Genomic DNA, 27,191 nt, shown 5'->3' with positions numbered 1-27,191 from the left:
TTAGAATCCTTTTGCCTTTGGGGTTTTTAAAGCTCCAAGGAGTTCTGGGCTAGGCAGAAAATGCTGACATGGTTCCAGCAATGACAGCAAGTGCTTTGTATTGTGTATGGCAGTTATAGTTAGGTGGAGTAAATGCTCTATATAAAGAAAATGCAAAACATTCCTAAGGATGAATTGGCCCATGACAAAGGCATTGAGATTTGGAATCACATGGATAGATTGGGGCGGTATTGGGGATCCTTATTGATCTCCTGGATGGCAAAATAAAAGGCCAACATGTTTGGGCAGTTCTTCCCTAACCACCTAAATGAAGTAGCAGATTTAGAGAGAAGGGTGATAGACTGTCTTTCAATGCAGTTTCACAGCCAAACCCTGAAGTAGCCAAGTCTGGATTCCGGGTGTTAGTGATGCTCCTGGGACCCTGGAGGATTGTGGAATGTCCCTCTGACTTCTAGGAAGCAAACTGTGTCCGTGCACCACCTCATCTTCATGAGCCCTTTGGGAAAGCTTTGGTAGATTTACATGTGGTAGGTCATTTTTGCTTAAGAACAGAAACCAAGGTGCATCTGTGTTTTCTGTAAGTTCTGGGATAGTTTGAATAGAACTTTGTTTGCCATTTGTTCAAATATGTGAGAGTATTATCATCTCTGACCATATCCACCAGTGTGATTTTCCCAGCCTTTTTGATAATTTTCTACTCTTGTATATCAACTCTTGTCAAACAGGTTTATTAAGTTAGATCTTCAGTGAAACAAATGCATCCAATTCAGGACTTCTGGTATCAGATAATTTACAGTGTTTGCTTTGCTTCTATTTATTGATTTCCTGGATACTGAATTTACCTTTGTCTTTTCCCATTTGGCAATTGAAGGTTCTCTGTATTTTCCCACATTTCCTGCCTGAAAATATGAGTTCTTGGAATTTAAGATGGGTTTATGTTATTGTGAATAAGAAAACAGATGTTCTGTTTTCTCACTATGAGTTTTTTTGCTCAACTTTCCTTGGAATTCTGGTCTTTACCTTATTTCCTACATTTTATCAACAATTTGAATGTCAGGAAAATTCTTACTTGTTAATTATATGGGAAGAAATATATTTATCTAATCTTTTGTTTAGTTGGTATACATTATTTTTTTAGTTTTCAATGTTGGATTAACTAATAAAATGCCATTTCAGTTTTGTTCCTTCATATGAAATATTTTCATAGTTTCAGGTTTGCAGTGTTTCATTTTTAGTACAAAGGTACTTTTCTGTTTTGTCTCACTGTGTTGTATGTATTATCTTTACACATGAATTTAAAATTTTCTCCTGTGGTCTAAAAGGTGTCACTTTCCCATACACCCCTGACTAAAATTGGATTGCTGATCACAGAGTGTACTCACCTGTGGGACACTAGATAGATCTGGTACAAAAATTACATTGCCGATGTCTTCCATTGAGTCATTTTATGTATTTTTAGACAACTTTTATTTAATATAAATTTCCAAAGTACAACTTTTGGATTTTAGTGGTTTTTCCACTATAACCAGGCTCCCACTCACAAACCATCCCATCTCCTACTCTCTCTCCCATCACATTCTTCATTAAGATTTACTTTGTTTTATTTTATTTTATTTTATTTTATTTTACAGGGAGAGTTTGTAAGAGAGAGATAGAGAGAAAGGTCTTCATTTTCTGTCAGTTCACCCCCCAAACAGCCGATACGACTGGCGTGTTGTGCCAATCCGAAGCCAGGAGCCAGGTGCTTCCTCCTGGTCTCCCATGCGGGTGGAAGGCCCAAACACTTGGCCATCCTCCACTACCTTCCTGGGTCACAGCAGAGAGCTGTACTGGAAGAGAAGCAACCCGGTCAGAACCACCACCCCAACCAGGACTAGACCCCAAGGTGCCAGCGCCACAGGTGGAGGATTAGCCTAGTGAGCCGCAGCACTGGCCAAGATTCATATTAAATTACCTTTATATACAGAAGATCAACTTAGTATATACTACATAAAGATTTCAACAGTTTTAACCCACACAGGCACACAAAATATAAAGTATTATTTGAGTACTAGTTTCATCATTAATTCTCATAGTACAACACATTAAGAACAGAAATTCTACATGGGGACCAAGTACACAGTGACTCCTGTTGTTGATTTAAAAATTGACACTCTTATTTATGATGTGAGTGATCACCCAAGGCTCTTGTCATGAGCTGCCAAGGCTATGGAAGCCTCTTGAGTTCAAAAACCTTGACCTTATTTAGACAAGGCCATAATCAAAGTGGTAGTTCTCTCCTCCCTTCAGAGAAAGGTACCTTCTTCTTTGATGGCTCATTCTTTCCACTGGGATCTCACTCACAGAGATCTTTCATTTAGGTCAGTTTTTGTCACAGTGTCTTGGCTTTCCATGCCTGAGAAACTCTCCTGGGATTTTTAGCCAGATCTGAATGGGTTAAAGGCTGATTCTGAGGCCAGAGTGCTGTTTAGGGCATTTGCCATTCTATGAGTTTGCTGTGTATCCTGTTTCCCATGTTGGATCATATCTATTAAGTTCTGTACTATGACAAAGTTAGTAGAAAACTTGAAGACTGAAGAACATATACTTGTAAAATTCCCATCTTATTTTAAGCAACTGGAAATATACTAATGCAAAAAGTCTGAGTAAATGTTATGCGAAAAGTGTATTTCACATTGATACAGGGTATAACCTGGGTAAAACATGAAAATATTGGGTAGGGAATGAAGCTCATCACAAAGGGTGACAAAGTGAAATAGAGATTCTTGTCTTCCCTTAATAAATGAATGTCAGACGTAAGATGGAACTGTGATAAGCAAGGCAGCAACATTGAATGAGGTAGTTCATGCATCAGAATAGATAGGCACCTCTCTAGACAGATCTGGACACTGGAAGTCATGGTCCTGTGTTCTAACAGTCTCTTCCAGGACAAGGCCCCCAGAGCTGTATCAGGGGATGTGCTTCTGGGGTAGGCACAAAAATCTTGGTGCCTGTCCTCTGCCTCTGAAAGGCCTGGGAGCAAATGGAAAAGCCTATGGAAAGCAAAACAAGGGTGAGGACTTCAGCTTTCATGATCTTTCTTCCTCCCTTACATCAGAATTGCCAACAGGGACAGAACATGCACAGGCACAAACATACACTGACATGCAGTCACAGTGGTACTTAACACATACACACAACCTTGAGCTTACAAGATGCTGACACTGCATTTTCTGGCTTGAACCTAAGAGTCAGGTTGTGTCTCTTTCTGTAGACTTTCTCTGTGGACATTTATCTTCAGATAAGTTTGGCAGCTACTGACATATTTTTCCAGTGAAGTGTGCAAGGCATGCAGAAGTGGGCAGAGAAAAATCAGAGCCGATGGCATGTTAAAATCTCCCCAACATAGAGTCAGAGACCAGAGTGTCAGCTGAAATGGGGAAAACATGGGGTAGATGCTGCCTGCAGTCTGCCCTCTACAGGGAGAACTGATCTCTGTGTAGGGCACTGCCAAGTCCCAGGATTGCTGTGTCCTCAGCCTATAGAATATGCATGACAGTCTAGTGAACCAGACAAAAAACACAGCTAAAAGCAAAGGGAGACATTTCTAAGTCACAGTACTGAGACATTACCTTTTTGTCACTGTGGTCAGAACAGGTCTGACCTCTTGGTCATTTTATTGCTTTATCCCTCTCTGTCCCAGGAACTCAAGGAAGCACCCTGCCCTGATGCTCTGCACCTATCACCTGCATTTTGTTGAAAAAAAAAACTGTTTGGAAAAACATATATTTTGACTGGCTCTCCTCCCTGGCCTCTATATTTTCATCATGATCCAATAAGTGTTTAGGGACCACAGAACCCTCAGAAAGATGCAAGCAGCTCTGCAAACTGTGTGCACAGAGTTCCTAGGGCTGTTGTGTCAGTAGAATGTTCATGGTATTTGCACAGTTTGAAAGAATTGATATTGTAATCAACAAATACCCAATTATAGCATTCCATATGAAGCCTTATGAAGAAGATGAAGTGAGAACATCAAGGTGCACCCCAGGAACTCTATCCACTATTGTCTCCTATCACTTCCAGGTCTACACTACCCTGCTGGATTTGTAAATGGCAGAGTACATTCCAGAGAAGGGTACACTTTCATCTTTCTCACCTACCCCTGCACAGAATTAATCCACTCACTCATTATCCTGATTCTTTATTGATGGTCATTATTCTTCACTGTGCGAACCCTAGCAGCAACCGCATTGCCTTCACAACCAGATTAGGTCTCTTTTCCACAAGATTCAATCACAGAACAGGACAAAGAACAGTAATTCAATAAACACATGAAGGATTAATATTTGATGGATGACAGCGTCATGCAACAGAAGTCAGTAGTCCTGCCAAATCAAGAATGACAAGGGTGATGAGCTTCAGGCACAGAAGTGTTCTGGTGCAACTTTGCCACAACTGCCCTAATCTGAGACTTAGCTGCTCCCAACAGGGCTCTCTAATTCATTTCCTTTACCAATGTGTCCTCAAAGTACTGCCAGAAAGTTCTTACCTTTAAATTTTGATTAATGTAGTAGACACTAAGATTTCTTTTTCTAAATAAACCTAATCCATACTTCCATCTCACACACACAAAATAATGAAAAGGGTGAATAGGTGTGTGAATGCTGTGGCATTTTCTAGATTTCCCTAAGAAATTTTGACAAAATAGTGGCTGACTTTGGGGACCTCAGGGTGACAAAGAAACAGATTGTAAAGAATGCGTTGGGGTGGACAGCTTTGTCTTGTACCTCCTGACATCAGGATCTGAATCCTCCTTGTGAATGGTTCTGACTTTTCCTCCACAGGATGTGTGAGGAGCTGACTGTATCCCAGGTCCAAGATGGCTCTTCCCCTCCAATTGAATTTAGCTGAATATTCCAGCCTCTCCCCTCCACCAACATCCCAGGTCATGGTCATCACAGGCTTTCTCTGGGTCAAAAAGATCTAAGCACAGGACCCTTTATTGGAAAAGGGTTTGTGGTGAAAGGTTTGGAGAGGATTTGCTTTCTGAAAGACCTGCATATCTGTGAAAGAGGGTCTTTGGGGGACCACAGGACAGGATAAGTGGGTGAAGTGGGAGGCAACTCTGGATGAGAGCATGGCAGTGTCAGCATGATGTATTCAGAACAAGATGGGTCTTGACCATCTCCTTGGTGTGCAGGAAGGATATCTTCTCTCATCCCTGTCCTTGACACAAAGCAAACACTGATTTAGATATTGTCCAGAGAATACGCATGCCAGGGCTCACTTGGTAGCCCTTTGCAATAGGAATAAGCCAGCCAGCAGTGATCTGGGGACACAGGACACAGGCAGTCAAGCAGCCTGTAAGCTCTACCCATGGCCATCCATGTCCCGGGCTCCATCAGTATTTAAAATATATCTCTTTTTTTGTTTACAATAGAAGTTACCCAGAAAATTCTGAAAGTATGCTTCTTTCTGTTTCCATAAATTGACATCTAAAAATGATTTAGATAAGCAGATTATCTTAAATTTTAAGCAAACTAGAAATTTCTAATGTTTTAACTGGGGGAAAATGCACCTCCTTAATGTTTTGAATGCTCAGTTGAGTGAGTGTCATTTTTAAGAATAGCTGTAGTTTTTCTGATTATTGTAGTAACTGTGTAAGTGTGAAGAATTTGGGATGAGTGTATTCATCAGCAAAGCACATGAACTACTTGAGTATTTTGTCACCATTTACTACTATTAAAGAACATCATAACCAAGTTTCAGAAAACATGTATTTTTAAAAATTGATATAAATAATTAAATGAATATGAAATAGATGTTTAAGAAAGTATTTGTTAAAAAGCAACATAAGGAAAAGGTCATATGTTAAACGTACTTTACTTGCTATAGCTTTGCAAGTTATATGTGCCCAGAATTTTAACACTCCACAATTTATATTTAAATATTTTGTTATTTGTATAGTAGAGTATGTTTCTTCAGTATCTTCACTATTTTGAAAAACTTTTCCTTTGCATGTCACTTATTTTGGGGGGTGTCTTTTTTTCTTTAATTTTTAGAATATTGCCTAAACATGAATAAATAAAAGCTAAAAGTCTTTACTAAAATAAACATATATATTCACTACAGTTTCCTAAGAACCACTTGAAATATACTCTGCACTCAGAAGAGCTGTAGGTGCTTACCCAAACATACATTTTTACAAGAATGTTCAGAACAATCTGTTCATAACACTGAAAGTGTGGGAAAAACATAAATAGACATTTGTGAATAAATAAATTGAGTGTGGGAAATCCATAAGAATGAATGTTATAAAACTGTAAAAAGAATGAAGGATACCTGCTATAATTTGGATGAATTGAAAACGCAATACCATGTAAAAGAATTTAAATCTAAGAGGTCATATTTTATCTCATTCCATTGCTAGGAACTGTCCAGAATAGGCAAACCCATAGCAACTAAAAGAGATGAATGGTTGCATGAACTACATTCATGGAAGCTTGCAAGTGGCTGCTTAGTGGAGAAAGGCTTTGAATGTGGGTGATGTAAAGGGCTTCAATCTACACAGACATGAAAACTGCACAAACTTGTGAAAACATTTTATGCAAAATCATTGTAGAATGTGAATTTGGAAGTACTATGATACCACTTCCTTGTACAATACTTCAGTGATTCATATTACATATATGAATTTCAGCTCAATATAAACATCATTCTTTCCTGTGTGAAACTGGAATAAGAACTCTAAGCAAAGGCCAAAACAGAAAGTGGTCAAATGATAGAGGACACAATTATAGAATCATTCCTGTGTAATCATAAAAACTACCTACATATGTGATAAAGATACCGTTTCAAAATAGGCTGTAATTATTTACTAAGAGGTTTGTGAACAATAGAGTGTCCAAAGAGAAGACTGCTCAAGGATAAGTTGACTCTTGTATTTGGGAAAGAAATTCTACTTAAATTATTACCACAAAATGGTAAATTCTCCATGAAATTCAGGGAAGCAACATAAAACAGGTATGGCTGAGACATGTTATCAAACATGAATATTTATAGCATCTAAGTTGATAAACAAAGTGGATACTAATTAGTGTGCATATTTTCAGAGATAATCCTATCATAAAATATTGTTGTTTATAACATGATGGTCAGCTCTGTTTCAGATTTAAAAGTATCTCCTTTTATTTTATATTAAAATATTTCTAGCCTGATTTTTGTTTCTGAGAGGCAGAGTGAGAAACATAGAGAAAGAGAGAGATGGTTGAGAGTCCAACTTTTCAATGCTTCAAATCTCAGTGGCCACAGTAGCTGAACCTTGACTGAGGCCAGAGCCTGGAGCCAGAAGAAGTCGACTGACAGGGACCCCATAGCTCTGAGTCATCACCACTCACTCAAAGGTTAATTTTCCAGGAGGTCTGGGCTTGGGGTCAGAGCCAAATTACAAACCCAAAGAGTGTCATGTGGGACAAGATTATCTTAATTGCTAGGCTAAATGCCTAAACAATTGTCTTTACTTTGGCTTATTTTACAATGTTGGAATGCTACTTCCCTTTGGTTTTCATTACAAAGGTTGAAAATGTGAAGAAATTCATGAGAAAAATATCAGAGTCTCCTAGAACTGTGTTGGTTCTTTAAAGCTTTCAAAGAATTTTGATCAGGTTTTATGAGAATAATGTAGCACTTGGGAAGGAAGATGCATCCCAGGAGCCCTGCACTTGAGGCCAAGATGGAGAAAACCTCCACGGCCACCATGACCTTCCCCTTGGTGCTGTGGTAGACAGGCAGGAAGGTCACCCAGACACTGCAGAACACCAGCATGCTGAACGTCAGGAACTTGGCTTCATTGAATGTGTCAGGCAGATTCCTGGCTAGGAAAGCCACAGTGAAGCTGGCCAGGGCCAAGGAGCCCAGGTATCCCAGGACACAGTAGAAGGCAGTGACTGAGCCCTTGTTACACACTAGGATGATGTGGTCAGGCACAGAGTGTGTATCTAACTCAATAAATGGAGGAGAAGTTCCCAACCAGATGCCACAGAGAGCCAGTTGGATCAAGGAGCAGATGGGAATGATGAAGTTAGAAGCTCCTGATACCAGCAATCGCCTGATAGTTCTTCCAGGTGTCAGAGCTTTGAAGGCCAGAATCACAGTGATGGTCTTGGCCAGCACGGTGGAAACAGCCACTGTGAACACGAGGCCAAATGTTATTTGCTGGAGGAGGCAGGTGGCTGTGTTGGGATGGCCAAGGAAGAGTAAGGAGCAGAGGAAGCACAGGAGGAGGGCAATGAGCAGGATGTAGCTGAGGGTCCGGTTATTGGCCTTGACGATGGGAGTGTCTCGGTGCTTCACAAAGACCCAGAGGACTGCAGCTGTGAGAACAGAGAAGCACAGAGCCATGCAGGCTAGGGAGATCCCCAGGAATTCCTCAAAGGCTAAGAAGGTCACCAGCTTGGGGAGGCAGTGGTTTCTCTCCATGTTTGGGTACTCATGATCTGCACATGGGATGCACTGCTCTGCATCTGTGGGGAAAAGGAAGACTCACCGTTTCCATTTCACAATTTGCTCATTTTTCTCTGTTAAGGAAAATCGAAACCTTTGCAATGTCATGGTGAGTCAGCCTGCTCTGATGTATACCAGAACACACTAAAGGCTATCTGCACTCCCAGTAAGAATGCTCATCTGCAGGTGGAAGAAACTCATTAAAACAAGCTCCTTAGTGCATGGGGCTCTGTGGACTCATCTTGTTGCTCAGTGATTTTTTAAAGTGTTTTAATTCCTAGAAAGTGATGTATTTCCTATATTTTATATGGGCATGGATTCTTCCAAACCCTCATCTCTACTGTCCCCAGTGTATTTCTCAGGAGAAACCTTCTGTTCACAAGGTTAGAATATTTATCTGGGGTCATATTGTTTAAGGTTTATCTTACTTTCAGTGAAATGGTAATGAGCTGTATAAATGATATGTCATTCCTCAGATCTCCATACATTAATGAATATTCTTTATTTCTACATGGACTCATCATGTCAGCATTTCCATATAAATGCTGATCTACTATGATTGAATAGAAGGGAAATGTAGCTCATGGTTATACTGGAGTAAGTGATATTTTCATGACTTTATTGAAAGACAACTTTGCCCTCGTGTTCTTGTGAAACATGGCTTGTTCACCATTTTAGCTTATGTGAACACCAAATTGGGCACCACATTGTCTCACTTGAAGTGATGCATTTCTGCTTCTACAGCATGAAAGAAGTCATTAAGAACAGGCCATTTGGTGACTATGTCTCTGTTGTAATCAAATGTCAATTAAACTGACATAAATTGGTTGAGTTTTGTGGTATGGTAGGTAAAACCACCACCTGCAATGCTGGCATTCCATATGGACATTGTTTTGTGTTCCAGTTGATCAATTTCCAACCCAGCTCCTTGCTAATGGCCTAGAAAAATCAGCAGAAAATGGCCCAAGTACTTGGGATTCATGCATACATGTAGGAGACCCAAATGAAGCTCCTGCCTTCTGGCTTCTGCCTGGCCCTGCCCAGGCCTTAGTTTCCATCTAGGGATTGAATGATTAGATTGAAGCTCATCCTCTCTCTCTCTCTCATGTTCTCTGAATCTCTGATTTTTAAATAAACTGAATATTGTTTTTTTATTTGACAGGCAGAGCTAGACACTGAGAGAGAGAGAGAGAGAGAGACAGAGAAAAAGGTCTTTTCTCTGCTGGTTTACCCCCCCCCCAAATGGCCGCCATGGCTCACGCACTGCACCAATCCGAAGCCAGGAGCTAAGACTTCCTCCTGGGCTCCCATGTGGGTGCAGGGGCCCAAGCACTCGGGCCATCCTCCATTGACCTCTCAGGCCACAGCAGAGGGCTGGACTGGAAGAGGAGCAACTGGGACTAGAAGCCAGTGCCCACGTGGGATGCCGGTGCTGCAGGTGGAGGATCAACGAAGTGAGCCACCGCGCCAGCCCCTAAAATGGATATTTTTTTTAAAGTAACAAAATGTTATTAGTTGGGCTATCCTTGCAGTAAGAGTCCTACTCAGTTTTTATCCTTGGTTCTCATGCAAGAATACAAGATTAAGGGATTGGAACTGTGATGTAGGAGGTAAAGCCACTGCCTACAATGATGGCATCCCATGCAGTCACCAGTTGATGTCCTGGCTGATCCTCATCCAAACCAGTTCTGTGCAAATGTGCACGGGAAACCAGCAGAGGAAGGCCCAAATTCTTGGGCCTCTGCAAGATCTCAAGGAAGCTTCTGGCTTTGCCCTGGTCCAGTCTGGACCATTGCCTCAATCTGGGAAGTGAATCTACCTGATAGAAGATCTTCTCTGTCACTCTCTCCATCTCCATTATGCTCTCCCTCTCTCTGTAACTCCATTCAAATAAATAAAAATATTTTGTAAAAAAAAAGATATAAGCATCTCAAAAATTTAGAGATATTTTCTCTTGCAATTCTTTTCAATGTGTAACCTTTACTTTTCATAGAATGTGCAAGTGCTTCAGGTACCTGTCTCAGAGATACACTGGGCACACATACGCAGGTGTATATTGTAAAATGAGTCAATGCATGATACTTATTTTTTATTCTTTCATTAACTTACTGTATGTTGAATATTTTTACAGAAATTGGAAGTCTTTTGTGTTATCTTCTTCATAGTGGAAACTATATATAGCTTATTTGAAGTTACTGAAGTCAAAATATTTCTGGAGCTAAGATATGTGAATTGAAACATGCTCAACTAGTACTCCAACAGTATTTTTTTCACTTTGTGTTGCTATATGGGGGCAAACTGTTGAAATCTTTACCTAATATATACTAAACTGATCTTCTGTATATAAAGAGAATTGAAAATGAATCTTGATGTGAATGGAAGGGAAGAGGGAGCGGGAAAGGGGAGGGTTGTGGGGAGGGGGAGGGAAGTTAGAAGTTATGGGAGGGGGAAGCCATTGTAACCCATAATCTGTACTTTGGAAATTTATATTCATTAATAAAAGTTTAATAAATGAAAAAAAAAGAAACATGCTCTTGGAAGAATTACAAACATATTTATTATTCATTGAACAGTGGAACTATTTACCAATGAGACCTAGTAGATTTTTGCATTCAGAAAGCAATTGGCTTTGTTATTAAATTTAATATTTAATATTCCTTAAATGTTTACCTGTATGATTGGAAATGTCTCTCTCTGGACAAATAACACAAATATAGCAGCAGACATGTTTTCCTTCCTGTGACATTTTCCTGAATCCTGGAGCACACCTCTGGCTACACAAAGACTGAGGAGTCTGAGGGGGAAAGAGAAGTGATGATCATTGTTTTGCATATCGTTAGGCACTGTGATAGGATGTCTTTACTTGCCTGATCACCCCCAAGTACATCACTATGTCCTCCCCAGTGTGTGTCTTGTTGATTTTTTCAGACATCCAATTTGGAGTTTGTATGATGCTACTTCCAGGATTGTCACCTGTCTACCAAATATTATGAGGGTACCTGATTGCTTTAGTTATTTTCATCACTGGATCTACACTTCTAGGCATTTGTCTCTTTCTTTTGAATTGCTTCCTCTGAAATCTTTTAAGTTCAGCTTTTTATGTGGTAATTATTCTCAGAATGTACATGTCAGAGATAATTTTACATGACTCTTTCCCATGTTAGAATTTGTGTAGACATGCTTTAAGTTATTTTTGTCTATATACTGACCTCTATCTCTATTCCTTTACATTGCTCATTCTAGTCACTCAACTCTGGATGCATAAATATGTCCAAAATAAACACAGCATTATGTAGTACAAATGTGCACTTCTAATGCACACTGGCTTATATATGTGTAAGGAACACCATATCTCTTGAAGCCAAGATGTGAAATGATAGTTTAATGCTTATTTAAAGTCTCACACTTAATCTCCTCTCAGACTCCAATAAGACCCTCTGTATGTATCCAATATTCCCATGGATCCACACCTCCTTGGATGCAACGGGCCATTCTATGATCTCTTCATTGAGGACCAAGCCTTGGTCATGTGCACTCTTAGAGGAAAATTCCCCAATTTTAATCATCAATCGAAATCCAGCAGGAAAATTCACAATGTTGTGGATGTCATAGTGTACGATATGCTGTCTTGTTTCATGTAAGGAAACATCCTCCCCAGCACTGTTGGTAAATTGGATTTTCCTCAAAAGTGGATGAAGCTGGTGGGGAGGCACAATTGGAAAGAGGGAGAACATTCAGATTAGAGTTGGGAGGTGCATATGACTGAGAAATCCATCTTTTCCCTCCTCTCTATCCTCAGGATTTTATTTTTAATTTTTATTTTTTTTTTATTTTTGACAGGCAGAGTGGACAGTGAGAGAGAAACAGAGAGAAAGGTCTTCCTTTTGCTGTTGGTTCACCCTCCAATGGCCGCCGCGGTAGCGTGCTGCCGCCAGCGCACCACTCTGATCCGATGGCAGAAGCCAGGTGCTTATCCTGGTCTCCCATGGGGTACAGTGCCCAAGCACTTGGGCCATCCTCCACTGCAGTCCCTGGCCACAGCAGAGAGCTGGCCTGGAAGAGGTGCAACCCGAACAGGATCGGTGCCCCGACCTGGACTAGAACCCGGTGTGCCGGCGTCGCAAGGCAGAGGATTAGCCTAGTGAGCTGCGGCGCTGGCCTATCCTCAGGATTTTTATGGTGGAGGCTGACTTTTGTCTGAATGATCACAATATCTTTGGTTCTGGTGTAGGGAATTCTGCCTATCCCCTATTAAAATGATAGGGAGCATCTGATTCCAAATGGAGAAATCACAGGATGTGTCCTACCAGGGTGGCTGACCATGGAAGATTGGTTAGAGGTTTAGAAAAGCTCATCTTAGTACTTCCACATGAGAATAACATGGCTTTATATGTGCAATATCTTGACTGTTGTGATGGTTCCACAGGTGAGTGCATCCGTGTACACTTTTAAACATTTAACTGCACCCCCAAAAAAGAATGAAATCCTTTCTTTGACAAAAAGTGGATGCAACTGGAGACCCTTATGCATAATGAAAGATACAGGTTCCTTAAAGAAAATATCATATAAGTTTTTTTGGTGATAGGTAGTACACAAAATAGAATGCAAAAACCCACAATGTATAAAAATGAAACTGACATCTCTGGATTTGATTTGTGTTCAACACCCTTGTGTAAATTCCTATAGATCAGTGATCTTTCTTTTTTTTGCTTTTGCAACATTATGATTAGTAGGGCTTTATCCCTGTGATTTAAAGTAAATTGAAATTATGTTATTGCAAAAATTAAAAGTAAAAAAGGAAAGGAAGGTGGGAAGATTTTGAAAGGAAAAGAAGAAAGGATGGTTATCTTCTAATTATATCAATGAAATACATGAAATCCGTTGTTTTATATCAGTGATGTTTTTAATTTAACAAAATTTGTGCTGGCCTTGTGGTGCAGCAAGTGAAGCCACTGTCCACAGTGCCCAGCATCCCTGTGAGTTCTGGTTCAAATCCAGTTGCTGTACTCCTGATTTATCTTTCTGCATGAGTCTTGGAAAGCAACAGATGAGGGTCCAAGTGGTTGGGACCCTGCACTCACATGGGAGAGGTGGTTGAAGCTCCTGCATCCTGGGTTAACCTGGCCTAGTCCTGGTCCTTGCAGCCATTGTTAAGTGAATCAGGAGATGCAAGATCTGTCTCCTCTTTCTCTCTCTGTCTCTCCCATTCTCACAGTAACTCTGATTTTCAAATATGTTTTTTTTTAAAGATTAACAAAATTGAATGAAATATCAGTTGATTTCAGGATTTTCCATGACAAACTGAAATTGAATGGATTTGTATCTTCATGCCTATGCATAATGCACTGGTTCAAGGATATGTTGCACACAGAAATAGGAACTTCACTACCAAAGAAGACAAATGTAGAAAATGATCCAGCAAAAGTACAAACAAAATCCAAAATGCATAAACAACTCTACTTAAGGAAACATGGCAGGGGAAAGATAATATTTAACAATAATCACAGTGAATGTAAATGGACTCATCTCCCCAATTAAAAGACACCGACTAGCTGAATGGACTAAAAAAGAAAACCCATCTAGCTGCTGCCTACAAGAAACACACCTTAGCAAGAAACATGTATAGAGACTGAAAGTGAAATGTTGGCAAAGATATTCCATGGCAACAGAAACCAAACAAGAGCTGGTGAGACCATACTAATATCAGACAAAGTAGACTTTAACACAAAAACTATTGAAAGAGACAAAGAAGGACACTATGTAATGATTAAAGGATAAATTCAACATGAAGATGTGACTGTTTTAAATGTTCATGCACCTAATTACAGGGTACCTGGCTATTTGAAAGAATTATTAAGATATTAAAAGGGCTGGCACCGTGGCTCAATAGGCTAATCCTCCACCTAGCAGCGCCAGCACACTGGGTTCTAGTCCCAGTCGGGGCGCCGGATTCTGTCCCGGTTGCCCCTCTTCCAGGCCAGCTCTCTTCTGCGGCCCAGGAGTGCAGTGGAGGATGGCCCAAGTGCTTGGGCCCTGCACCCCATGGGGGACCAGGATAAGCACCTGGCTCCTGCCTTCGGATCAGTGCAGTGCACCGGTTGCAGTGCGCCGGCCACAGCGGCCATATGAGGGTGAACCAATGGCAAAGGAAGACCTTTCTCTCTGTCTCTCTCTCACTGACCACTCTGCCTGTCAAAAAAAGATATTAAAATGTAACTATAGACTCAAATACAATAGTAACATGGGACTTCAATACTGCACTTTTAGCATGTTCAGATCAACCAGATAGAAAATCAATAAGGAAACATCAGAACTATGGTGACTATTGACACAATCGTTCAAATAGACCTAGCTGATATCTACAGAGCCTTCTACTCCACAGCCACAGAGTACACAAATTTCTACCTAATGTATGGAACTTTCTCTAGGATTGAGCATATGCTAGGCCATAAAGGGGGTCTCAGCAAATTCAATAAATTGAAATCATGCCATGCATCCTCACAGACTACAATGCAATAAAGCTAGAAATCAACAACTCGAGAATCTCTGTATCATATACAAACACATGGAGAATGAACAACATGATTCTGAATGAATAGTGGGTCATAGAAGAAATCAAAAGAGAAATCAAAAAAATTTCTAGAAACAAATAAGAATGACAATACAGCATATCAAAATTTGTGGGATACAGTGAAAGTAGTGCTAAGGGGAAAGATAGCAATTGGCACCTACATCAAGAAACTCCAAAGGCACCAAATAAATGAACTCTCCACGCACCTCATTGATTTAGTAAAACAGCGGCAAACCAAACCCAAATCTAGTAGAAGAAAAGAAATAATTAAAATTAGAAAATTCAACAAATTGAAACAAAAAATACAAAAGATTAGCAAAACGAAGAGCTATTTTTTTTAAATAAACAAAATGACACACCTTGGCCTAACTAACCAGAAAAAGGAGAGAGAAGACTCAAATTAAAAAATTAGAGATGGTAATGGCAATATAGCAACAGACACAAGAGAAATAAAAAGGATCATCCGAATGCACTACAAAAGAGCTGTAAGCCAACAAATTGAGAAAACAAGAAGAAATGAAGATTCCTGGGCACATACAAATTACCTAAATTAAGCCATGAAAACATAGAAAACATAAACAACCTCATAACCATGACAGAAATTGAATCAGTAATGAAGGCCTTTCTAACAAAGAAGAACCCAGGACCGGATGGATTCACTGCTGAATTCTACCAGACATTTAAAAGAAATAAATCCAATTCTTCTCAAATTATTTAAAACAATTGAAAGGAGGGAAACCTCCCAAATTCTTTCTATGAAGTCAATATCACTTTAATTCCTCAACTGAGAAAGACAGAACAGTGACAGAAATCTATAGACTCATCTCCCTGATGAACATAGATACAAAAATACTCAAAAAATTCTGCCAATTGAATCAGCTACACATCAGAAAGATCATTCACTCAAAAAGTGGAATTTATCCCTGGTATTCAGGATGGTTCAAAATTCAAAAATGAATTGATGTGATATATCACATCAATAAATTGAGGAACAAAAATCATTTGAATATCTCAATAGATCAGAGAAAGCATTTAACAAAATACAACACCCTTTCCTGATGAAAACTCTAAGCAAATTGGGTATAGAAGGAACATTCCTAAACACAATCAAGGCAATTTAAGAAAAACTCCTGGCCAGCATCATATTGAATGGGGAAAGTTTGGAGGCATTTCCAATGTAATCTGGTAACAGACAGAGATGCTTTCTCTCATCATTGCTATTCAATATAGTACTGGAAGTTTTAGCCTGACTCATTAGGCAGGAAAAAGAAATTAAAGAAATACAAATTAGGAAGGCAGAAGTCAAACTATCCCTCTTTGCAGATGATATGATTCTTTATTTAGGGGATCCAAAGAAATCCACTAAGAGACCATTGGGTTTCATAGGAGATTTTGGCAAGTAGCAGGGTATAAAATCAATGCACAAAAGTCAACTGCCTTTGTATATACAGGCAATGCCATGGCTGAGAAAGAACTGCTAAGATCAATCCCATTCAAAATAGCTACAAAAACCATCAAATACCTTGGAATAAACTTAACCAAGGATGTCAAAGATCTCTGTGATGAGAATTACAAAGCCTTAAAGAAAGAAATAGAAGAGGATACCAAAAAATGGAAAAAATCTTCCATGCTCATGGATTGGAAGAATCAATATCATCAACATGTCCATTCTCCCAAAAGCAATTTATAGATTCAATGTGATACCAATGAAAATACCAAAGACATTCTTCTCAGATCTGGAAAAAACGATGCTGAAATTCATATGGAGACACAGGAGACCTGGAATATCTAAAGCAATCTTGTACCACAAAAACAAAGCCGGAGGCATCACAATACCAGATCAACAGAATTGAATCCAAAAAAATTACAAAAGATCCAAAAAACGAAGAGCTACTTTTTGAAAAAATAAAGGAAATTGTCACACCATTGGCCCAACTAACTAGAAAAAGGAGGGTTAAGACCCAAAGCAATAAAACCAGAGATGAAAAAGGGAATGTATCAACAGACACCACAGAAATAAAGAATCATAAGAATTTACTGCAAAGAACTGCATGTCAGCAAATGGGGAAATCTATCAGAAATGGATAGATTCCTGGACACATGCAACCTACCTAAATTGCACCATGTAGACATATAAAACTTAAACAGGCCCATAATCAAGTCAGAAATTGAATCAGTAATAAAGGCCCTCCCAACAAAGAAAAGCCCAGGACCAGATGGATTCACTGCTGAATTCTACCAGACATTCAAAAAACTAACTCCAATTCTCCTGAAACTAATCAGAACAATCAAAAAAGAGGGAATCCTCCCAATTTCTTTCTATGAAGCCAGCATCATCTTAATTCCTAAACCTAAGATGTAGCAGAGAAAGAGAATTACAGACCAATTTCCCTGATGAAGATAGATGCAAAAACCCTCAATAAAATTCTAGCCAATAGAATTCCACAGCACATCGGAAAGCTCATCCACCCAGATAAGTGGGATTTATCCTTGGTATGCAGGGATGGTTCAACATTTCCAAATCAATCAATGTGATACACCACATAAATGAGCTACTGAAGAAAAATCATATTATTATCTCAATAGATGAGAGAAAGCATTGTAAAATACAACACCCTTTCCTGATGAAAACTCTAAGCAAATTGGGTATTGAAGGAACATTCCTCAACACAATCAAGGCAACTTAAAAACCCACGGCTAGCATCGTATTGAATGGGGAAAAGTTTAAGCATTTCCACTGAGATCTGGTACCAGACAGGGATGCTTTGTCTCATCATTGCTATTCAATATAGTTCTGGAAGTTTTAGCCTGACTCATTAGGCAAGAAAAATAAATTAAATGGATACAAATTGGGAAGAAAGAAGTCAAACTATCCCTCTTTGCAGATGACATGATTCTTTATTTAGAGCATCCAAAGAACTCCACTAAGAGACTATTGGAACTCATATAAGAGTTTGGCAAAGTAGTAGAATATAAAATCAATACACAAAAATCAGCCTTTGTATACACAGGCAATGACATTGCTGAGAAAAATCTTCTAAGATCAATCCCATTCAAAATAGCCACAAAAACCATCAAATACCTTAGAATAAAATTAACGAAGGACGTTGAAGATCTCTATGATGAGAATTACAAAACCTTAAAGAAAGAAATAGAAGAGGATACCAAAAAATGGGAATATTTTACATGGTCGTGGATTGGAATAATCAACATCATCAACATGTCCATTCTCCCAAAAGCAATTTACAGATTCAATGTGATACCAATCAAGATACCAAAGACATTCTTCTCAGATTTGGAAAAAATGCTGAAATTCATATGGAGGCGCTGAAGACTCGAATAGCTAAAGGAATATTTCACAGAAAAAACAAAGGAGGAGACATCACAATACCAATTTCAAGACATACTACATGGCAGTAATATTCAAAACAGCATGGTACTATTACAGAAACCGATGGACAGACCAATGGATCAGAATAGAAACACCAGAAATCAATCCAAACATCTACAGCCAACTTACATTTGATCAAGGAACTGAAATCAATTTTTGGAGCAAGGAGAGTCTATTCAACAAATAGTGCTGGGAAAACTGGATTCCACATGCAGAAGCATGAAGCAAGACCCCTACCTTACACCTTACACAAAAATCCACTCAACATGGATTAAAGATCTAAATCTATACCTGACACCATCAAATTATTAGAGAACATTGGAGAATCCCTGCAAGATATAGGCACAGGGAGACTTCTTGGAGAAAACAACAGAGGCACAGGCAGTCAAAGCCAAAATTAATAATTGGGATTACATCAAATTGAGAAGTTTCTGCAAAAGAAACAATCAGGAAAGTGAAAAGGCAACCGATAGAATGCAAAAATAAATTTGCAAATTATGAAACCAATAAAGGATTGATAACCAGAATCCACAAAGAGATCAAGAAATTCCACAACAACAAAACAAACAACCCACTTAAGAGATGGGCCAAGAACCTAATCCAAATGGTGAACAGACACATGAAAAATGTTCAGGATCACTAGCAATCAGGGAAATGCAAATAGAAACCACAGTGAGGTTTCACCTCATCCCAGTTAGAATGGCTTACATACAGATGCTGGCAATGATGTGGGTAAAAAAAACAAAAACAAAATCTCATAATTTGCAACAAAATGGAGGAATCTGGAAAACATCATGCTGAGTGAAGTAAGCCAGTCCCAAAGGGACAAATATCATATATTCTCCCTGATCTATGACAACTAACTGAGCATCTAAAACAAAACCTATAGAAATGAAACAGACACTATGAGAAACAATGACTTGATCATCCCTTGTCCTGACTGTTGAGGCACAGCTTACTGTTTTATTCTTTGTAGTATTTTCTTGTTCTACTTAATATCATTTGTTGAACTCTTTAATTAACAGATAATTAGTCTTAGGAGTTTAAATTTAACTGAAAATTGATCCCAGTATAATAAGAGTGGGAATAAGAGATGGAGATATACAGTATGGCACATGCTCACGTGGACTTACCCTTAATGGTAGAACTAGAAACATGCCATGGGACACCAAATCCCATTAAGTAGCATGTACCAAGGCCATCTAACTAGTTAAAGTGATCAGTTTATGTTCATAATTGATCAGAAATATAAGATTAAGTGTCAAAGGGGTCACATAAACATGACCAGCGTCTGCTAATAATAATTGATAAAATTAAAAAGGAGAGAATAATCAGCAAAAAGTGACCTAAATGGGATGGCACTGCAGCTCACTAGGCTAATCCTCTGCCTGCAGTGCCGGTACTCTGGGTTCTAGTCCTGGTTAGGGCACCAGTTCTTTCCCGATTGCTCCTCTTCCAGTCCAGCTCTCTGTGGTGGCCCGGGAAGACAGCGAAGGATGGCCCAAGTGCTTGGTCACCTGCAACTGCATGGGAGACCAGGAGGAACACCTGGCTCCTGGCTTTGGATTGGCACAGCGCACCTTCCGTAGTGGCCATTTGTGGGGGGTGAACCAATGGAAAGGAAGACCTTTCTCTCTGTCTCTCTCTCTCTCACTGTCTAACTCTGCCTGTCAAAAAAAATGACCTAAATGAAAGATCTTTGTGAGTGAGATCCCAGTGGAAAGAATGGGTCATCAAAAAGGAGGTACCTTTTTCTGAAGGGAGGAGAGAACTTCCACTTTGACTATGGCCTTGTCTATATAAGATTGGAGTAGGCAAACTCAAGAGGCTTCCAGAGCCTTGCCAGCTCGTGACAAGAGCCTCGAGTGATTCCTGACGTCATAAATAAGAGTGTCAATTGTTAAATCAACAAAGGGAGTCACTGTGTATTTACTCCCCATTTAAGATTGCTGTCCTTAATGTGTTGTACTATGGAAATTAATGGTAAAACTAGTATTCAAACAGTACTTTATACTTTGTGTGTCTGTGTAGGTTCAATCTGTTGAAATTTTTACTTAGTATATACTAACTTGATCTTCTGTATATAAAGATAATTAAAAATGCATCTTAATGAAGTATGGGATGGGAGAGGAAGTAGGAGATGGGATGTTTTGCGGGTGGGAGTGTAGTTATGGTGGGAAAACTGCTATAATCCAAACATTGTAGTTTTGAAATTTATATTTATTAAATAAATGTTAAAAAAACAAAAGAGCTATCAGCATCTCCGTGTGTATTGCAGCTGAATTCACAATCGCCAAGACATAGAAGCAACCTAAATGCCCATCAACTGAAGACTGGATAAAGAAATTGTGGGAGATGCACACTATGGAATACTACATGGCAGTAAAAAAAAAAGAATGAATTCTTGTTATTTGCAACAAAATCGAGCAAGCTGGAAACCTCATACTTAGTGAAATAACCCAGTCCCAAAGAGAGATATATCATATGTTCTTCCTGATTTGGGTGAGTTAATAGCACTCCTAAAATGAAAGCTATAGAAGTGGACACTTTTAGAATCAATGGCCTGAATAGTACTTGAGCTGTCAAGGGAGAGTTTATTATTGTTACTTTTTATTTTGTATCTTTTTTGTCTTGTTTTTCTCTGTGTTTTTTTCTTTTTCTTTCCCCTTCTTCATAGTATATGCTGAACTCTTCATGTAACAGAGTTAACCATATGTATTTTAAGTCAATTGGAAAAAAAATTTTCTGTTAAAAATAAGAGCGGGAATAAGAGGTGGAGGAGGTATTCTATAACTATAAACCAGTATAGTTCTGCATACAATCTTACATACTTACTTTTGGACTCCAAACCCATAAAAATTAGTGATATAAATGCCATCTTAACTATTAAAATTATCATATTAAATGTTCACATCAACATATAGATGGGTTTAAGTGTAAAGGTGATTCTATAGATAACATCAAGTGCCTGGCAATATTATGGAATTAAAAAGGAAGGAAAGACCAACATGGGAAGCAGTCCACAAAGCAGACTCCTAGAATGAAATTCACTTTAAATAGCACTCTGACCTCAGAAACAAACCTTGAGGCTTCCTGGTCTGGCCAAAAGGCCTGTGAGAGCATTTCAAGCATGGAAATCCAAGACTCTGACAAAAAATATCCTATGCAGAGAATTTCTGTGAGACCTCAGAGTAAAGAAAGGGTCATCAAAGAAAGAGACACTCTTCTCTGAAGGGAGGAGCAAACATCCACTTTGCTTATGGCCATGTCCAAATACCGATGAAGTCTATGGTCACAGAAGGCTTCGATAAGTTTGTGGGTGCAAACTATTGCAGTCCATGCTTATCATGGACTTGATCCGCTTTGTATTAACTCAAACTATTAATGAACCATAATTAAGAAGGAGACAGAAGGAGAGGGAGGTGGGATGGGAGTTGAGAGTGGATGGTGGGTTTGCAGGAAAGAACCACTCTATTTCTATAGTTGTATATATGAACAAATGCATTCATTAAATAAAAACTTAAAAAATGAACAAAAATAATGGTGATTACAGTAAATTATATAAAGCAGACCTACAAAATATATTTTCTCTTCTTTGTGCTAGTTAATATATGGAGTATAAAATTGTGTGGATGTCAGATTATTTGCTATCTATTATTCATATTTTTTCACTGAACCATATCATGTTAATGACAATATGCTCCTCTTTCACACGTAAAAAAGAAATTGAGTGGGGATATGGAACTCTATTGGGGTACTGGTAATGCTATGTTCTGTATTTGGGTGTTGGTTATCAGTGTGATCAGATGACCAAAACTATTTATCTGTAGACTTATGTGCATTTCTTAGTATGTATACTGTTTTTAAATATTTTCAACATGTTCCATAGCAGAAAATGTTTTTTTAAATATTCAATGCAGGCAACATATCCTCCACAAACAGGTTACTGTTACAGATCTATCTATGCCCAGTGAGGTGTGAAAGAATCCATTAATCATCATGCCTGATCACGCCAGTCTCAACCTGAGAACACGGTCATGAGGAACTGCAATAAAAATACCTGAGGATGCCATCAGAAGTGCAATGCATGTTCTGTTCTGGGAGATGTTTACCTGCCATGGAAGAATCCTAGGTTGAGATGCATCTCCTGGAGATCCCTTTTCTATTTGCTCTGAAAGCATCTTATGGAGGGCATGGGCCACTGCATACACAGCATTGTAGATGAAATAGCTGGAGTCAGATATGGTCAGCATGTCAATGTGTCCTGGGAAAAACTCAAAGGAAGCATTTGGTGGGCAGACTCCAACTGTTCCACAAAGTGACCCAGGAGGTAAGCAGTGAAAAGCATGAAGCCATAGTTGACTGAGGAAGAAATCTTCTGGGTAGTGGGAAGGGTCCACTGTCTTGACAAAATGGTTGAGGCCAGGGATTTCCCCCTTGTGGTGTGAAAATGAGAAGCCTCCATGGAAGGAGTGCAGCATGTGGTCTGTCTCTTTCACAACAATCTCCCACTTTGCAGCCATGATCCACACCTTCCCCAGGGTTAAATAGTATTTGCTTAGAAATTCCATGGTATAGAGGCTCCTCACATCACCATATAGAATATGCACATTTGCAGATGAAATTCGAAGCCCTTCTAGGAAGGATATTTTAGTTTCTTCATATCTTGACTTAGTGTCCGGGAGCTTTACTGAATAGGCCAAGCAGACACCTTTCTTTACCATCTCAGCTTGAATTTCCCGAAGGAACTTCTCTCCTTTTATGTCATTAGATACAAAGATCACCACCCAAATCCAGCCAAAATGTAGCAGCAAGGAGACAATTCCACCGACTAGAGAGCTGTCACTGTTGGCCATCTGATAGAGCGATGGAAACTTGTTTCTATCACTTAGCATGGGATCAAAAGGGCCATATGTGATCTGAATGGAAAGAAAACCATCATGATCTGAGGTTTGTGGGTAGAGAAGACCAAGTTCTATCATCTGGGCTCAGAGAAATCCATGCCCCAATGCCTATTGCTTTTAGGAGAAGAAATGTAAATCCTCAATCATAGCATGAAAAAAATGTGTAAGCAACCCATGTGTTTTCATATTCAGATGAGGGAAGAAGACTGCATGGATTTTGGACCAGTACATTGGTCTTTCCCACTTCTCACCCCATGTCACATGTGAACAACCCCCACTGAAACTGGTGTTAGATGTTACCTGGGGACAAACAACTCTTTTCTGTGCTGATAACTTGACTGTTGAATTTCATTGGTTTTCACAGCATAACCTAATGAAATTGTTCAAGAATTGCCTTGAAGAATACATTCACCTACCATCCCTGAGTTTTGGTAAAATTGCTTTTCAGACCAGACTCTTCCCATGCTATTCCTTTCTGAGCTTGCTGGTAATGAGTGCAGATTGCTATCTGTTTGAAGTGGTTCTTCTTTAAGAATCCTGGGAATGTGAATACAGACCCTTGGAGGTAGGGTGATTGGATTAGATAATTGTATTCCTGAGACCTACTTGGGAGATTTGAATTGAGTGCCAGGCCCTTCAATTCCACCACAGTGATTCAGCACCAGCACCATAATGAGTATTTGGCGACTAAACTAGTGAATGGGTGTATACTGTCTACCCGTCTTTGTTTCTCAGTCCATCAGATACAAAGATTTAGTTGCACATGGCAAGTGAACTGGGAGCCCTGGGAAGGAATCTATTAGTGTGATGAAGTCAGGATTGGGATAGGGAGACGGTGAAATCTCATATAATTGTAACTCATCCCCAAACACCCTTCGATAATCTTTGAGACTGTCAAGGTCCTCAATGGGTTTCAAATTGAAAATACAGGCCCAGGTCTTGATATACCCATGTCTAACATGGAGTCATCTTAGGACAGCTCTCTGCAATCAATATTCCCAGCAGATGGGGATGGATACATTGGTCCTAAATGGATCTGCGTGGAGACTCTCAGCTTCCATTACCACTTCCATTTCTCACAGCTGAAAGTATCTCCAGAATCTGTTTCAGCTAACAGAGGTATATATCATTTGGTTTCCACATGACCCTTGCAGCAGATGTGACAGATCTGGTGGGAGATGGAAACATTTCTCACCAGAAGTCACAACCCATTTACCTGTGGGGTTCTATAAAGCTCCAATATCATTCCAATTTCAGCTGAAAATGCTGATGTGGTTCCAGCAATGATAGCAACTGTCTTGCCTTGTGTCTGGCAGGTGTAGTTAGGTATGAAATGAATGTTTCCACTCAGCCAGTGCAGAGTGCTCCTCGGGGTGAACTGACCACTGGTAACAGAATTGTAGAGTTGGAATCCAAGGGTCAGGTTGGGGAGTAGCTGGGGGTCCTTATTGATCTCCTGGATAGCAAAGCGGAAGGCCAGTATGTATTGGTAGTTCTTCCACAGCCACCTAAAGAGAGAGGCAGCATTGGGGAGAAGGTGAGACTATGGAATTTAGTGCAACAACACAGCTGTACCCTGAGGCAGCAATGGTCAGACTCAGGCTTCCACTCAGTGGTGCCTCAGCTCTGGCACATGGAGGAAGTGTGAGTGAGGTTCCAAGGGCTCTAGAAGATCATAGAAGGAACCTCAGACTCCTCTGAAGCAAACTATGTCCATGATCACACTCACCTTCCCTAGTCCTTCAGGAAAGCCTTGATGTGTCAAACATGGGTTTTCACTTCTACTAGGGATGGAACCCAAGAGGCAAGCATCTCTGTTTTCAGTACCCTCTGAAGTAGTTGAACACCATCTGACTTGTCAGTCATTTTAGCGTTTGGAAGCATCTCTAATTTATTCACCAAATTTGTTTTCATGAGCCCTTTCTGTAAATTTCCACTTAATATATTCAACAGTCAGAGAAGCAATTTTTTTAATTAATATTAGTCTTAAAAATGACCATTGCATTCAAAATGTCATATTTTCAGAATATTTACAAGGTTCACTTTGTTTTTATTCACTGTTTTCCTCATGCACTGAATTCTATTTTATCATTTCACATTTTATTCTTTAACAACCTCTGCATTTTTCAGTATAGCTTAAGCAAAATTACGAGTTCTTGGTATTTAGTAATTGCTTTCAAATGTTACCTGTCCAAGACTGTGGATGTTTTGTTTCCACACAATGGATCCCTTGTTCTTTTTTGGGATTTTTTAAAATTTCTACAATTTATGCATAATTTGAATGTCAAACAGATATTTGTCAATAGATTATGTGAGATTTAATAAATTTATGCAATCATCTGTTGTTTAGGTGCATTATTCATGTGTTGGAATTTTAAGGTTAATAGATTATTATTTCGAGATGTGTTAAATTCATGTACTTTGTCTATATAAATTTGGAAATGGTAGTGCTTGATTTTAGGGTTAGTGCATTTTTCTCAAGTTTCACAGAATTTTGTATTTTTCTTACATACAGAATTTGAAATTTTGCTTTTTTACCTAAAGATAGTCAAATTTTGGTTCATTCAGTAAATGGATGATTCAAAAAGTTTTTTTTTATTTCAGAAACAGGGTTTACTTGTAATACACTAAGTAGACCCAACAAAATTTTGCTACTGAAGAGTGTTCCATACTTAGTTTTACTTATTTGAATGAAAATTAAAATTAAATTGAAATGTTTCTAGCTTTTTTCAACTTTCATTTAATAAATATAAATTTCCAAAGTAAAATTTGAATTATAGCAGTTTTTCCCCCATAACCTCCCTCCCACCCACAACCAACTCATCTCCATCCTTCTCCCATTCCATTCTTCATCACGATTCATTTTCAATTATCTTTATATATCAGAAGATCAGCTTAGTATATATTAAGTAAAGATTTCAACAAACTGCACCCACACAGACACATAAAGTATAGAGTACTGTATTTTGCTTAATTGCAATTAATTCCCCTCTAAGGGGATTTTTATTCACTGCTGGATTACTTACAGCCCTTGCTGTCAGCTACAAGCTGACAAGTTTAATTCTTTCTCCACATGCAAGGCTGCCAGGTCTTAAGCTTAGACACTGCACATTAATTTCAAGACTTTTGGAGTATATCAGGAGGTGAGATCAATAGAGTGGATATAAAATGTCCATCTCTGACTCTCTGCATGAGTGGAGAACTAACAGAAAATGGAAAGGAAAGGTTGTGAAAAGCAAAAGTAGGGAAGGAATCCCAGCCTTCATTGATTCATTGATTTGCATTCCTGACACTTCTGTATATGTTTTTTTTTAGAATTCTCAAGTGCAATTAACCACCCACAGATAGAAGAACACACTCTCTCACAGTCTGAACCACAGTTGATACATAATTCGATGTTGGACTTACCAGTCTATCTCCATTTTATCCATTGGCCTGGATAAAAAAGATAACTGGATCATGTTTGATTCTGCTTCCAGGAAGTAAAGGGGGAAAAACCCACCTAGTACTAGGTCTCCATCTCTGTAGATGCTTGGTCTCATGGCATTATAACAGTTCCAAGGAGGTATGTCCTGTGAACTGTATGAAAAATTCAGGAGTAGGTTGATAAAAATAATAGCAAACCACATGTCAAATCAACCCAACATAAAGCTAAAGGCCTAAATCTCTGTTGATAATAGGATAAAGTTGTCTGGATTATGTCTTCTTTCTCAGCCTCCTGCAGGGAGAATAGATTTCTGTGCAGGGCACAGCTGGTCCCAGTATAGGAATAATGTAGTATGCCCTCAACCTGTAGACAGTGTGTGCTAGTCTACTGAGTTACACAGGGGCGCAGCTAGAATCA

General features: G+C 39.1%; 1 protein-coding gene across 1 annotated transcript; it reads right to left on the bottom strand.

Annotated features, from left to right (window-relative positions):
* Positions 1-7,587: 7,587 nt before the first annotated feature.
* Positions 7,588-25,213, bottom strand: LOC133749964 (vomeronasal type-2 receptor 116-like). The gene is made up of 6 exons (XM_062179333.1): positions 25,175-25,213; positions 24,564-24,803; positions 22,556-23,362; positions 11,952-12,179; positions 11,152-11,275; positions 7,588-8,501 (listed from the first exon to the last, which is right to left on the bottom strand). The coding sequence occupies exons 1-6, from the start codon at positions 25,211-25,213 to the stop codon at positions 7,588-7,590; spliced, it is 2,352 nt and encodes a 783-aa protein (XP_062035317.1).
* Between the last annotated feature and the right edge of the window lie 1,978 nt (positions 25,214-27,191).

This window comes from Lepus europaeus, chromosome 20, assembly GCF_033115175.1.
Source record: "Lepus europaeus isolate LE1 chromosome 20, mLepTim1.pri, whole genome shotgun sequence".
NCBI classification, from domain to species: Eukaryota; Metazoa; Chordata; class Mammalia; order Lagomorpha; family Leporidae; genus Lepus; species Lepus europaeus.
Note: the sequence above shows the minus strand (reverse complement) of the source record. Positions and strands in the feature narration are given on the sequence as shown.